General features: G+C 40.5%; 1 protein-coding gene and 1 pseudogene across 1 annotated transcript in view; one reads left to right on the plus strand and one right to left on the minus strand.

The window, feature by feature from the left end:
- The window catches only part of LOC129487942 (cilia- and flagella-associated protein 47), a 477840-nt gene extending 462054 nt beyond the window's left edge, over positions 1–15786 (plus strand). Inside the window, exons 63-64 of the mRNA XM_055289494.2 lie at positions 11216–11384; positions 15557–15786. Coding sequence (XP_055145469.1) covers positions 11216–11384; positions 15557–15769 — 382 coding nt within the window. The 3' untranslated portion in view covers positions 15770–15786. The remainder of the gene's footprint in view (positions 1–11215; positions 11385–15556) is intronic.
- On the minus strand, positions 6633–7048 carry LOC129487944 (small ribosomal subunit protein uS8-like; annotated as a pseudogene).
- Positions 15787–16441: the final 655 nt, after the last annotated feature.

A 16441-nucleotide genomic window follows, 5' to 3' on the forward strand; every position in this document is an offset into this window, starting at 1 on the left:
CCCACCCTCCCACCCCCCAGCAGGCCCCAGTGTGTGACGTTCCCCTCCCTGTGTCCACGTGTTCTCATTGTTCACCTCCCACTTATGAGTGAGAACACGAGATGTTTGGTTTTCTGTCCTTGTATTTTGCTAAGAATGATGGTTTCTAGCTTCATCCATGTCCTGCAAAGGATGTGAACTCATCCTTTTTTATGGCTGCGTAGTATTCCATGGGTTATATGTGCCACATTTTCTTTATCCAGTCTATTATTGATGGACATCTGGGTTGGTTCCAAGTCTTTGCATGGTTTATTTTCTACAGCAAATGGAAACCACCCGCTTCCATACATTAAGTCTGTTTTAAACTTTTTTTAGAGGATTCAGTGATGTAAATAAGCTACTGAATATTTCTAGCTTATTTACCAGCCCTTGGGAGGCTTACACCTAGGTAGGTATTAGAAATTTCAAGTTATCTTGAAGATCTAGGGAACTGGAGGGGCGTATATGAAAAAAAATAGGATAGGAAAACAGGCAGACCTAATTATATTCAGGATTTGACTGGTTCCTCATGAACCCAGTAATATTTCCTTTTACTTTAAGGAATCAAGAATAAAATAAGTTCTGAAAAGGAATGACCCCCTGTCCTAGTGACTATACATTTTTCTTGTATGCTGGGCGTACAAGGAGAGGAAAGAAGGACAAAGATGCATGACAAACCCCATGGTGGTAGCTACTCTGTTTCCTAAATTAAATATGTAAAGCATTAGTGTATCCAGGGATAATTTTAAACATAATAATACAAAGTATTCTGAAGAATCAGTATAAAAACAGAGTTCAAAGTATCAAAATAGGTTACCTATTCCTAAAATATTTTATGTGCATATAAGTGATTAGCAATAAGTAAAACTTTTGAGAAATATAAAATCCTTATTTTTCTGAATATCCTATTTTTTACTAATGTCTGCCCTTTGTGATAACATTTAAAAATTATTTTTATATAAATGAGCATTATGAATTACACAAAAAACTATAATGTAAATCTTAGGAAATGAGAAATCCACCATCTCTTGGCCACTATCACTAAGTCCAACTCAATTCTGGTAGAGTACAGGAATTAGAAACCAATGGTTTCCTAGTAATATAAGCTAATCATATTTTGAAATAGTCATTTGGGATGATGCTACATAGAAATTATCTTGTTATAAAATGAAAATCTTCTGTAGATGGGCATTTTCATTAAGAAAACTAATTGTAGGGCTGGGTGTGTGTGTATTTAGGCATGTATATGTATGAATACACACACCTAAATACATATAATTTAAGAAGTCTTTAGTGAATCATGCTGCCCACATTGTTTAAACCCTAATTCATTAACACTTTTATACCACAGCTGAGTCTCCATTTATTTCTAACAATAACAATAAAGCTACTTTCTTTAAAAAAATGATGGCATATAAAGAAAACTTGATGTGAATTTATACTCATTAAAAATTTTGTGGATTTAGAACATCTTGGTGAATATTTGGGAAGCTAATTTAGGGCAACATTTTTTGATGATTGATAAATTTCTGCGAGTGTTGTGTGATATTCTGACATAGTATAGCAATTCTACTTTGTGCATATATGCATATATTCATTTACTATGATTCCTTCTTTTGTATGTACAGTCATGCATCACTTAATGACAAACATATGTTCTGAGAAATGCATCCTTAAGTGATTCCATCATTTTGTACACATCATAGAGTGCATCTACACAAACCTAGATGGTATAGCGTACTGCACACCTAGGCCGTATGGCATTACCTATTGCTTCTAGGCTACAACCAGCACAGGATGTTACTATACTGAATAATGAAGGCACCTGCAACACAATGGTAAATATTTGTATACCTAAACACAGAAAAGGTGCAGTTACCTACAGTATTAAAATCATATGGAACAACCATTGTATGTACGGTTCATCATTGACCAAAATATAGATGATAAAGGTCCAATTTTATTTATTTTGGTGTAGATATTGAGGTTTCCCAGCATCATTTATTGAAGACACTAACCTTTTAAAATTGTGTGTTCTTGATGCCCTTGTCAAAAATTACTTGACAGCATATGCTTATTTCTTGGCTCTCTATTCTGTTCTATTGGCCTATGTATCTGTTTTTATGACAGTAACATACTATTTTAATTACTGTAGGTTTGTAATAAATTTTGATATTAGGCAGTGGGATGCTACCAGCTTTTTTCTTTTTGCTCAGAATTGCTTTGGCTAGTTGAAGTGTTTAGAGATTACTATTTATTTAAAATATAACACTAGAATTTTTATAGATAGCATTAAATTGGTAGATCACATTGGGTAGTATGGACATTTTAACAATGTTAATTATTCAATCTCATGAAAACAAGGTATTTTCCCATTTGTGTTTTTGTCAGTATTTTAAATCAAATTTTACAGTTTTCAGTGTATAGATCTTTTATTTCCTTGGCTAAATGTATTTCTAAGAATTTTATTCTTTTTAATGCTATATAAATCTTTCTTGATTTCTTCTCGGGAGAGTTTGTTGTCAGAATATATAAATGCTACTGTGTTTTGTATGTTGATTTTTCATCCATCAATGTCAGTGTTACTGAGATTATGTATTAGTTCTAACAGGTTTTTGCATGCGTGTGTGTGTGTGTGTGTGTGTGTGTGTGTGTGTGTGTCATCTTTACAGTTTTCCACATATAGGAACACACCCTCTGCAGATAGGGATAGATGACAGTATTTCTTCCTTTCTGATTTGGGTGCCTTTTATTTCTTTTACTTGCTTGATTGCTTTTGCTGATATTTCTAGTATGTTACATAGACATGCAAAGAGGGGGCATTTTCTCCTTGTACCAGACCTTAGAAGAAAAGCTTTCAGTTTTTCTCCATTGATTGTGATGTTAGCAGTAGGCTTTTCATAAAAGGCCTTTATCATGGAGAGGAAATTTCCTTCTAACTTAATTTGTTGAGAGTTTATCATGAAATGATGTTGAACTTTACCAAATGCTTATTCAGCATCCATTGGGATGATCATGTAGCTTTATCTTTCATTCTTTTAATTTGGTATATCACGTTGATTGATTTGCATATGCTAAACAAAACATGTATCTCAAGGATAAGTCCCACTTGATTATGGTGAAGAGCCTTTTAATGTATTGGCAGAAATGGTTTACTAGTACTGCACTGATGATTTTTGCTTCCATGTTCATCAGATATATTGGTCTGTAGTTTTTTTTTTTCTCTTGTTGTCTTTGTATGGCTTTGGTATCAGGGTGATCCTGGCCTCATAAAATGAGATTTTATCTTTTGGAAGACTTTAATAAGGACTGGTATTAAATCTTCTTTGAATATTTAGTAGAATTTAGCCATGAAGCCATCTGGTACTGAACTTTTCTTTTTTGGGAAGCTTTTAATTAATGCTACAATCTTTTTTAAAATTGGCCCCTTCAAGCATTCTATTCCTTATTAGTTCAATCTTGGTAGGTTATATGTTTCTAGAAATACATACATTTCTTTCTCGGTTTTCCAATTTGCTTACAGATAATTGTTCATAATAGTAATTATGTGTTCCTTTATATTTCTGAGAAATCAATTGAAATGTCTCCCCCTTTATTTCTTGCTTGATTTCTTGGAGTATTCTCTCTTCTTATCTGAATCTCACTCATGGTTTGTCAATTTAAAATTTATTTTTAAAAGACTCTTTGTTTTGTCAAATTTCTATGACTTTCCTATTCTCTATTTTATTTATTTCTGCTCTTATTTTTTATTATTTTCTCCCTTCTGCTAACTTTGGGTTTAGTTTGTCCTTTTTCTAGTTCATATAATTTAAGTGGCTTATTTTGAGATCTGCCTTTTTAATGTAGATATTTGTCATTATAAGATTTCCTCTTCCTTCCTTCCTTCCTTCCTTCCTTCCTTCCTTCCTTCCTTCCTTCCTTCCTTCCTTCCTTCCTTCCTTTCTTTCTTTCTTTCCCTCTCTGGCGCAGGCTACAATCTACTCGGCTTGCTGCTGCCCGCGCCGCCGACTGCCTGGGACTGCCGGCGCGCGCCACCGCTGCCTGCCTTTTCTCCTTTGGATGCAGGCACGCGTTCGCCATCTTGGCCACACTGGTCGCCAGCTCCTGACGCCGAGTGCTCTGCCCGCCTCAGCCTCCCGAGGTACTGGGACTACAGACGGAGTCTCGCTCACCCAGTGCTCGGTGTTGCCCGGGCTGGAGTGCGGTGGCGTGGTCTGGCCTCGCGGCAGCCTCTACCCCCCGGCCGCCTGCCTTGGCCTGCCAGGGTGCTGGGATTGCAGCCCCTGCCCGGCCGCCGCCCCATCTGGAAGGTGGGGAGCGCCTCTGCCCGGCCGCCCCGTCTGGGAAGTGAGGAGCGCCTCTGCCCGGCCACCCACCGTCTGGGAAGTGAGGAGCACCTCTGCCCGGCCACCCACCGTCTGGGAAGTGAGGAGCGCCTCTGCCCGGCCACCCACCGTCTGGGAAGTGAGGAGCGCCTCTGCCCGGCCACCCACCGTCTGGGAAGTGAGGAGCGCCTCTGCCCGGCCGCCCCGTCTGGGAAGTGAGGAGCGCCTCTGCCCGGCCACCCACCGTCTGGGAAGTGAGGAGCGCCTCTGCCCGGCCACCCACCGTCTGGGAAGTGAGGAGCGCCTCTGCCCGGCCACCCACCGTCTGGGAAGTGAGGAGCGCCTCTGCCCGGCCGCCCCGTCTGGGAAGTGAGGAGCGCCTCTGCCTGGCCACCCATCGTCCGGGAAGTGAGGAGCGCCTCTGCCCGGCCGCCCCGTCCGGGAAGAAGTGAGGAGCGCCTCTGCCTGGCCGCCCCATCCGGGAAGAAGTGAGGAGCGCCTCTGCCCGGCCACCCATCGTCTGGGAAGTGAGGAGCGCCTCTGCCCGGCCACCCACCGTCTGGGAAGTGAGGAGCGCCTCTGCCCGGCCGCCCTGTCTGGGAAGTGAGAAGCGCCTCTGCCCGGCCGCCCCGTCTGGGAAGTGAGGAGTGCCTCTGCCCGGCCGCCCCGTCTGGGAGGTGAGGAGCGCCTCTGCCCGGCCTCCCATCGTCTGGGAGGTGAGGAGCGCCTCTGCCCAGCCGCCCCGTCCGGGAGGAAGTGAGGAGCGCCTCTGCCCGGCCGCCCCGTCCGGGAAGAAGTGAGGAGCGCCTCTGCCCGGCCGCCCCTTCCGGGAAGAAGTGAGGAGCGCCTCTGCCCGGCCGCCCCGTCCGGGAAGAAGTGAGGAGCACCTCTGCCCGGCCGCCCCGTCTGGGAAGAAGTGAGGAGCGCCTCTGCCCGGCCGCCCCATCCGGGAAGAAATGAGGAGCGCCTCTGCCCGGGCGCCCCATCTGGGAAGAAGTGAGGAGCGCCTCTGCCCGGCCACCCATCGTCTGGGAAGTGAGGAGCGCCTCTGCCCGGCCACCCACCGTCTGGGAAGTGAGGAGCGCCTCTGCCCGGCCGCCCCGTCCGGGAAGAAGCGAGGAGCGCCTCTGCCCGGCCGCCCCGTCCGGGAAGAAGCGAGGAGCGCCTCTGCCCGGCCACCCCGTCGGGAAGAAGCGAGGAGCGCCTCTGCCCGGCCGCCCCGTCCGGGAAGAAGTGAGGAGCGCCTCTGCCCGGCCACCCACCGTCTGGGAGGTGAGGAGCGCCTCTGCCCGGCCACCCATCGTCTGGGAGGTGAGGAGTGCCTCTGCCCGGCCACCCATCGTCTGGGAGGTGAGGAGCGCCTCTGCCCGGCCACCCATCGTCTGGAAAGTGAGGAGCGCCTCTGCCCGGCTGCCCCATCTGGGAAGTGAGGAGTGCCTCTGCCCGGCCACCCATCATCTGGGAGGTGAGGAGCGCCTCTGCCCGGCCACCCATCGTCTGGGAAGTGGGGAGCGCCTCTGCCCGACCACCCATCGTCTGGGAAGTGAGGAGCGCCTCTGCCCGGCCACCTATCATCTGGGAAGAAGTGAGGAGCGTCTCTGCCTGGCCGCCCGGTCTGGGAAGTGAGGAGCCCCTCTGCCCAGCCGCCCCGTGTCTGGGTAGAGGTGAGGAGCTCCTCTGCCTGGCCGCTCCGTCTGGGAGGTCTACCACGGAGGCCAGAAGCAATGTGGGGGCTGGACGTGGTGGCTCACGCCTGTGGTCCCGGCACTCTGGGGGGCGAGGCGGGTTGATCACTTCGGGCTAGGAGTTCGAGACCAGTCTGGCCAACTTGGCGAAACATGAAGAATACAACAGACAAACCAACCAACCAACTCAGTGACAACAAAACAGGTCTACCCTGGAGTCATACTCTAATTTTTTCTATTTTCCTCCCTTTCTGATCCTTTATCCCACTTTCCTTTTCTTCCTCTTCCTTCTCCCTCTTCTTTGTCAAATAGAGGATTGAGTTATTATCACTGATCCATATAAAGTCCCTCTCTCATTTATTTTAACTCCCACCCCCATTTCTATTCCCCGACTTCCCATGTGCAACCTTCCTAATATGTTTGATACACATTTTTGTTTGTATGTATTTTTAGAAAATGTTTATTGTTTTTGTATGCAAAAAAAATTAATAAAAAAAAAAAGATTTCCTCTTAATACTGCTTTTGCTGCATCCCATTAAGTTTTGTTTTGTTGTGTTTTCATTCCCATTTGTCTCGATATGTTTCTTTTTTTCCGTGAGGCATTTTATTTGTAAATATGTATTACATCTCTAGAAAAAGAATCCCAGGATTTTCACTCCTGTGTGTTTTCGTCTTGCTTCTTCATGGTCCATGATGCCAGCTGAGGTTGTCAGTATAATGAAACCAAACTGGCAGAATGGAATCAGATTATTCTGCCATTTTTCTAGACCTTTGAGTTGCACATCAAATCTGGGCTGATCACTCCACACTTGTTTAGCCTGCCTGTGAGGTTCACAACAATTTTTCCAGCTCTGTGATCATCAGTGATTTCAAATTTGCCAATGTAACCATACTTCATCATCACACTGAGAAGCCGGATGATGACTTTGGAGCATGACCTAATAAGAACCTGGCATTTGCCTCTCTTTTCGGCATGTTGATACTTTTTAGAGCATCAGCCAGGACATTCATGAGCACCATTGTAGCAGTGCGGAAAGATGGTGGAAAGAGAATGGGATGGGAGAGTGCACGCGGTTATAGGGAACAAGATATTTTCTAATACGCCTTTTGATTTCCTGTTTGACCTATTGGTTGTTCAGGTGCATGTTAATTTCCACGTATTTGTGAATTTTCCTGTATTTCTCCTGATATAGATTCTCAGTTTCATACCGCTACGGTCAGTAAGGATACTTGATATAATTTCAATCTTCTAAAATTTGCTGACTTGTTTTGTTGCTTAACGTATGATCCACCCTGAAAAATATTATGTGGCCCTTGAGAAGAGTGTATTCTGCTGCTGTTGGATAGAATGTTCTGTATATAGCTGTTAAGTACATTTATCTAAAGTGTAGTTCAAATCCAATGTTTATTTATTGATATGTAATCTAGATGATCTATCCATTGTTCAAAGTGCAGTATTTTGTTTATTTGGTGGTGTAATATTTCCCTGATTCTTCATGATCTTTCTAGCCTTGCTAAGAAGTTTGCTCATTTAAAGAAGTTATCTTTTCCAGACTTTATGAATTGGCTTCAGTAAATAAAAACTTTCACCTTTAGGGGAACAGGGCACACTGGGATGTGTTATGGCACTGGGTCTAGTTCTGTAGTGTTCTAAGTGTGGTGGCATGCAGTAGCTTCAGGCTGTGAGAGATGAATATTGCTTTGGCTCAGGCAGCCAGAGTCTGTAACATCAGCAACTGTATGATCCATGGTTGCAAGAGATATGGGATGCCCATGGTGGCTGTGAAGACCCTTGAGATCCTTAGTCTTGACTCTGGGTCAAGAAGCAAGAGGCCAGGGCAGGCAGCAGTGAGGCTAGAGCCAGCAATGTACACACACTCAGATGCAGGAGGCAACTATGGACACTTCTGTGGAGGCAGAGGCCAGCTGTGGGCTTGTTCGTGGTGTCTCTCTTAATCTTCACAGACTGGCTTTCTACTGGAAAGATTTTCACCAATCATCCTGGCTAGAGATTCTGGAGGCCTTGCAAACCTTTTATGTGGATGTGTATTTTCTGGACTTGTTCACGTATATTTCTATTTAGAGAGATGTATTGGTTTATTTCTTTTTACAGAAAGTTATAGTCTCTTGTTCCTTCTGGTGTCTGTCTGCTGTACCATTAGTCCTCTGAAGCAGCAGCACACCACTCAGCCTTTTTTTGTTCTTAGTAGTCCTCAGAAGTCTAGAGCATGCTAAGTCCCATCAGCATTCTGAGACAGGCAAATCAGAAGCCAGCCCCTTGAGCAGCCTCACCCTCCTGTAAAGTCAGAACATTGGATGTCTGGTCCAGCCTTCTTCTTCCTTCCCTACAGAGAAGCCAGAAGCTGAGCATTTCTTCCCAATTATGTGGCACTGTGCCAGCAGGAGGGATAATGGCAAGAGGGTGCCAATAATTTTCCTACTGGCTTCAATATAGTTCGTTTTATTATTATTATTATTATTTAAGTTCTAGGGTACATGTGCACAACGTGCAGGTTTGTTACATATGTATACACGTGCCATGTTGGTGTGCTGCACCCATTAACTCGTCATTTAGCATTAGGTATATCTCCTAATGCTATCCCTCCCCCCTGCCCCCACACCATGACAGGCCCCAGTGTGTGATATTCCCCTTCCTGTGTCCAAGTGTTCTCATTGTTCAATTCCCACCTATGAGTGAGAACACGCGGTGTTTGGTTTTCTGTCCTTCCAATAATTTGCTGAGAATGATGGTTTCTAGCTTCGTCCATGTCCCTACAAAGGACATGAACTCACCCTTTTTTATGGCTGCATAGTAGTCCATGGTGTATATGTGCCACATTTTCTTAATCCAGTCTATCATTGATGGACATTTGGGTTGGCTCCAAGTCTTTGCTATTGTGAATAGTGCCGCAATAAACATAAGTGTGCATGTGTCTTTATAGCAGCATGATTTATAGTCCTTTGGGTATATACCCAGTAATGGGATAGCTGGGTCAAATGGTATTTCTAGTTCTAGATCCTTGAGGAATCACCACACTGTCTTCCACAATGGTTGAACTAGTTTACAGTCCCACCAACAGTGTAAAAGTGTTCCTATTTCTCCACATCCCCTCCAGCACCTGTTTTTTCCTGACTTTTTAATGATCGCCATTCTAACTGGTGTGAGACGATATCTCATTATCGTTTTGATTTGCATTTCTCTGATGGCCAGTGATGATGAGCATTTTTTCATGTGTTTTTTGGCTGCATAAATGTCTTCTTTTGAGAAGTGTCTGTTCATATCCTTCGCCCACCTTTTGATGGGGTTGTTTGATTTTTTCTTGTAAATTTGTTTAAGTTCTTTTTAGATTCTGGATATTAGCTCTTTGTCAAATGGCTGGATTGCAAAATTTATGCTCTACTGTGCTACAAAAGCCTCTTAACTGGTTTCTGGATTTCTCACAAAAGGGACTGTTGTTGAATTTGTATCTTCATTTGTGGAAGGAACGTCTGGGAGTTCCTGTTCTGCCATTTTATTGATGTAATTCCCTTAGGTGCCCTGTCTTATTCATTCTCATTTATTGTATCATTCATCATAGCCTAGCACTGGTAATAAAATATTTTAAAATAAGAACAACAGTGATAATGATGACTCAATTATTATTGGCTAGTCCTTATAATGTACTTTTTGTGTGTCGGGCACTAATCTAATGGCTTTGCAGTGACTTAACGATTTAACAGATGTCAACACTGAAGTAGGGAAAAGTTAAGTAAATTGCCCGAAGTCATCCATCTAAATAAAGCTGTGGTTCCAATCCACAGTCCGTGTTCTCAAACCTTCTGTTATGATACTCAATACATATTTGCTGAATAGATCAATGAGTTCCAGCCTGAATCCTTTCTGCATCTCTCCTATGTTTCACTGTTGAATCTGTTTTTGGAGGCTGAACTTGGCCTTTTATGAGTATCACTTCCTGTCAATTTGAGTTTTAAATTTCTCAAAACTTCCACGCAGTGTTCTGCTCTTCTTCTGTATTCTACCAAGAAATTCTTCAAATTACTTTGCAGTCCTTATCTCAAGTATAGTCAACCTTGACATAAAGATAGCCTTTGAATCTTAAATGTCACTCAATCCACTTCAGATCATAACAACCCATTTTCAGGCCCAAGAATGTTTAATGAAATTATAAAGTGCTTTCATTTCACTCAGCAAGTGAAAAGCTAAACGAAAGATGAGTAAATATTGCCATGGAATAGAAACAGAAACAAAAGGTATTATGATAGCTTTGCTGGTCAGTCATTTTATATATGGATTAATTTACAAATGCCTAAATTTCCATTAAGGACATTGAATAGTTCCAATTTGTATAGATTCAACATTGTTTTCTTTGTGCATTATTATTATTATTATTTTGAGATGGAGTTTTGCTTTTGTTGCCCTGGCTGGAGTGCAGTGGTGCTATCTCGGCTCACTGCAACCTCTGCCTCCCGGGTTCAAGTGATTCTCCTGTCTCAGCCTCCCTAGCAACTGGGATTACAGGCGTGAGCCACCATGCCCGGCTAATTTTTTGTATTTTTCGTAGAGATGGGGTTTCACCCTGTTGACCAGGCTGGTCTGGAACTCCTGACCTCAGGTGAACCACCCGCCTTGGCCTCCCAAAGTGCTGGAATTACAGACATGAGCCACTGTGCTATGTCTTACTCTGTCACCCAGGCTGGGGTGCAATGGCATGATCTCAGCTCACTGAAACCTCCACCTCCCAGGTTCAAGCGATTCTCCTGCCTCAGCCTCCTGAGTAGCTGGGATTACAGGTGCACATCACCATGCCTGGCTAATTTTTGTATTTTTAGTAGAGATGGGGTTTCACCATGTTGGCCAGGCTGGTCTCCAACTCCTGACCTCAGATGATCCACCTGCCTCGGCCTCCCAAAGTGCTGGGATTATAGGCGTGAGCTACCACGCCCAGCCTCTTTGTGCATTATAAGATGTGATTTTAAAAATCTTTAGAATTTCATTTTGTCACCCTGAGAAGAATGACTTAAGTGATTTTTTTAAAAAATGCCTCCTCACTATTATTTGGTAAGCATTCAGCATTAATGTTAACCAGGCCTATTGCAGGAGGATTCAAAGTCTACTCATCAAGTTCTCAAAAAGAGAATGAAGTAATGATGGAATTTACTAAGTTGAATTTTGTACTTTTGTTCCAGAAATCCTGAGCCGTTCACCGCACACTTCCTACCTGGCAGTGATCTGGAGTTTTTTGTAAAACCTCAGGCTGGAGAACTTCTTCCTTTTAACACAAACGGAACTCTCATCACTGTAGGATTTAAACCTAAAATGTCCTGTAGGAAATATAAAGCAACATTAGTAATACAGGTGAGTTCTATAAAGGCAATAGTCAAGGATGTTTGATGCAACTAAAGACACTAAATAAACTAGCAAGAAAAGGTTTTACTAAATGGTGACAGATAAAGAATAACAATTTTGCTGTGCAAAAATCAACTTATCTCAACTGCTGCATCTTGTTTTACTTTTCTTTTGTCCAAGAGCAGAATTTTCGGTATGGTGTATAACAAATAGCTGTGAACACTAGAGGAAAGTTAAAAAAAAAAAACTTTCCTTCCATATTAAGGAACTATGGAAGAGACAAATAATGACTGTAAAGTGATTTGTATAGTTATGTATCACTTTCTGTAACATACCTATTCAAGGACTTCATTAACTTTAGGTTATTTGAGATAGGAATTTTGGAGCCCTTAATTAAGGCAGAGTATTGGCAAGATGTTGAAGTCTAACATAAAAAAATGGAATAAATGATAACATTTAATTTGAATTGAAAAAAGTGATGTGAGACAGTAATCATCTGTTAAAGTCATCATTTTATTAACAGTTAAGGTAAATACAACTTTGAACATTTATTCAGTAACCAAAGTTGATCTATAAAGTTTCACACATATTTTATAGTAAGAGCTTTCAGGCTAAATACAACTTTCAAACTATTTCTAAAACGATAGATCTATTACCACTGTCTACTTTCAGTAGCATCGGCACACAAGCATGTTGTCGTATACACACAACTCCTGGTACAAAAGCGATTTCTAGATTTCTCAATCAAGCAATAATTAGCCAGTGCCATAGGCAGAAAAAATTTATTGTTTTAGTGAACAGAGACAAAATATTGAATATTGTTTGAGTAAGTTATTTCTATTCTTTTCATCTTTCTAAGAGTCCTTACAATGTAGGTAGTAAGAAGAAAAAGCCTTTGTTGACATTTTGCTAATATTAATTAAACATTAGCCCAAACAAACCTCAATAATCTTGTTCAAAGTTTCATAATTTCACATTCCATTAAATCAAATTTAAAATTATTAAAAGTTGTCTTTTCCCACTAGTAAACAAGATATATAGTGCTAGCTTTGAGACTTTGAGACTAAAGTTTACTTATTTAGTCTGTTTTACAAAAAGCGGTGCTACTCAAAGAGAATAGTAAATCTGCTCAACTTTCCCTTGGTGGATATGATAAATCTTAGTTTATGAAAATGTGAGGATTATCAGAATTATCTAACATAAAATACATGATGCTCTATCTTTATACTTATATAAATTATTCATATATATTACACAGCAATATATAATATACATAAGAGTATATATTACACAGTAATATATAATACATAAGATTATATATGGTTGTGATTTCATTTATAATATATAAGTAATATAGTATTCATATAAGTAATATTTATATACAGATATACCTGTTATAACTAGAGACATAACCAGACATTGATAATTTGTGTTTGCTTTTAAAGGAACAGATCATTAGCATGAAATTGTGGGAAATGGCATTGTAAATATCTTGGTTTGTATTTCCTCAGATGCAGATCTTGAAATAAGGATTGAAATCCAAGTAGCATATTTGCTATGTGATCTCAGTTAACAGATGTAGGGAAGACAGGATGTGAGATAGGGAAGGGGAAGAAATATAAAGGGTACTTTATCCAGGCATCTGCAACAGTGAGCAACTGGAAATGAATCCCGTGGAAGATCTCTGGGAAATGGCGTGGAACACATACCTCAGAGCTTTCACACCTGAGAGGTTAAGAAAGTTTGGTTACATATACAGTAACCACCACTATTCCAATCCTTGATTGAAGAATGCTCTCAGGGATCGTTCAAACTCTAGCACCAGTAGAGAAGCCTTCTGGGGTTTCTGAACAATTTTGAGCCAAAGAGGTACAAAATTGATCTATGAAGTTTCACACATATTTTATAGTAAGGACTTTTAGGCTAAAGACAACTTTCAATCTTACAATTGAAAGTTGAGCAGGCAGTGTTATGAAAACACCTGAGGGTTGTGGGTGGACACAGACCACATCTGCTAATGGATAATTATCAATTGTTTCCATTCGTAGAACTATACCTTAAATATATAGCTTTCTTAATGGAAACTTGGGAAATAAAAATAGATATACAGCTTTGGTTATTCAGTCCATGAGATCACGGACTTTGGGTGATCTCTTTTCAGAACACCAGAGACACAACCTAAATGTGGAAGTTTCATCTGTTTATTTTTTTAAATTTCTTTAAATAAATAGTTGAGAAGTATAATTGTCAATTTGGCATTCTTTTGTGAAAAATCAACGAGAAGTATTAACGTATTCTTATATTATTTTAACTTCTATTTTGTATTTATATTTTCAAAGGGAGATTGGGGATAGAAGATATAAAGTTATATCTTTAATTTTTTAAAATATACATGGATAGTTGCTTTTATTTGTGGTTAGACTGAAGAAATGTAGCTATGTGTAAAACAACTATAATGTTCAATCTTTATTTCACAAAATAAGCCTATTAATGTTGTATAGCTTTTTGGAATGAAGAGTATGAACAACTTCCATACGCACACACAAAGCACACACACACACGCACACACACACTCAGCATCACTTACTGTAAAATTTAAATCTTAATTGAATTTCAATAAATATAATTGGGACCTTAAAACAATGTTTTTAAAAGTAATTATTTTCAAAGTGTCTTGGCGAAGGTGAAGGTACAAGTCCCTATTTTAGCTCTCATTTGTACCCACTAAGTGCTGAATAAGGATATAGATCCCTTCATATAGCTTACTCATGTGTACCCACTAAATGCTGGCCATGGGAGCAGGGCCCTGCAGTAACTCAGGCATTCGTATCAAATGCCAGGCATGGTGTAGGTCTCTTCATTTAGCTCACTCATTTTTACCCATCCAGTGGGTCAATGTACTGGAAAATATATGTATATGCACAATCACTAAAATATAGCTTTGTTTTTCAAATTAAACATCCTTATACAAAGTAAAATGTTTTTTTACCCAGTCATATTATACTCCTTGGTTTGGTCCACTTCTGACACACTGATTCTGAATACATAATTATTACAAACAATAGATAAATGGGCCAGATATGATTAAGATGAGGCTATGACAGTTGTGCAAGACATTCTTGCACTTAATATTAATTGACAGGTATCACATTACATATAAAGCTCAGGGCATTGCAATATTCGCTTTGTCTGGACCTATTCTGAATGAGTTTTCTGAGTATATGTGGTGTAAATCTTAGTGTTAGGAGGACACCAGCATAAACACAGGTGGTTTCAGGAAGTTCTGCACAAGGAATGAGACTTCAGTATAAACATAAACATATATGCAGAAGCAATGAAGAATGTTTAAATAAATCACTATATAAATTCTACTCAGTTGGATTTAGATGGTGATTGTCAGCAATGATCTTACATCATTTTTGGTATATTAAAATGGTTATACATACTATGGGCTGGGGGCGGTGGCTCATGCCTGTAGTGTGAGCACTTTGGGAGGCCAAGGAGGGTGTATGATCTCAGGTCAGGATTTTGAGACCAGCCTGGCCAATGTGGAGATACCCCATCTCTACTAAAAATACAAAAATTAGCCGGGTGTCGTGGCAGACACCTGTAAATCCAGCTACTCGGGAGGCTGAGACACAAGAATTGCTTGAACCCGGGAGGTGGAGATTGCAGTGAGCCAAGATCGTGCCACTGCACTCCAGCCTGGGTGACAGAGTGAGACCCTGTCTAAAAAATAAAAAAATAAAAATAAATAGTTATACATACTATGTACTTTCATAATCTTCAAAGCAGCTAAATATATTTTATCAGTCATTTCTATGGTTACACTTAAATTCTCATGAATGTGTTTATCTTGGGAGGTACTATTTCTATTACTTGGGGTTCATACTGTACAACAGTCTTATGCAAACCAAATAGATTGCTTTCCCTTATTATCAGATGGATGCCTAGTTTACAGGGAGAATCTCTGAGAGATTTTTTAGTAAATAATTCTTAATTCATAAAGTGAAATACTTTCTTTATTTTCCACATTAATTGTCACTCCAAGTGGTTTCAGTTTTGTACCTTTCCCATACTCTACATGGAGAACAGAAGATGTTAATTATAGTGAACTTTTCCCTACATGTTTTGAAGTCCCTGGATATTTCAAATAAAAATTTCTCCCTCTTTGTATCCAGACAGAAGAAATGTACTGGAAGTATGAGATCAACGGATTATCTCCAACTACCGTGCCACCGAAAAATGCAAAAGCCAAAATTGATGCTACTCACAAGACACATGACAGCATGCCAGTCCGTCCACGTAATTTTGTCCGTGAAAATACTAAACTCATAAGAACGGGGGTGTCTTCCACCATCAAGGGTGCTCCTTTGGTGATGAAGAAACAATAAAATTTTTTTCCAAAATATTTCTTGGTCTCAGGTAGAACTTTGATGACTATTATTTCATCTTTTGGAATATTTCTGAGGAATAATGGTTTAATTGTAATAGGCCTTCTATATTTCCTTGTCTTTTAAAATTCAGTCTGTTCTCTGAATATATTATACTTCATTTGTGAGTTATGAATGTTTTTTGGTTGCGAATACTGGAATTGGTTCACTTTTAAAGTGCAGGTGTATGTTTGTGGTAAAACGAAATATAATTTAAATGACAGCAGTATTTCCAATAACAGCATTGGTAATAAAGCTAAATTTCTCATGTAGATATTCCTTGTTAGTCTTTATGTTTTAATTGACAACTAAATATTGTATATATTTATGGTACACAACATATTTTGAAATATGCATACTTTGCAGCGTGGTTAGCCAGAGCTAATTAATACATGCATTACCTTACATACTTATTTTTTGTAGTAAGAACACTTAAAATATACTTTCTTAGCCATTTTCAAGTGTATAATACATTGTTATTAACTATCGCCACCATGTTGTACAGCAGATCTCTTGAACTTATTCCTCCTATCTAACTGAAATTTTGTATACTTTGACCAGTATCTCCCTATCATCCTGATTCCCCCCACCCAGCTCCTGGTAATTAGCATTGTACTCTTGTCTGAGTTCACT

Source organism: Symphalangus syndactylus, chromosome 8 (genome assembly GCF_028878055.3).
Source record: "Symphalangus syndactylus isolate Jambi chromosome 8, NHGRI_mSymSyn1-v2.1_pri, whole genome shotgun sequence".
In the NCBI taxonomy this organism is placed as follows: Eukaryota; Metazoa; Chordata; class Mammalia; order Primates; family Hylobatidae; genus Symphalangus; species Symphalangus syndactylus.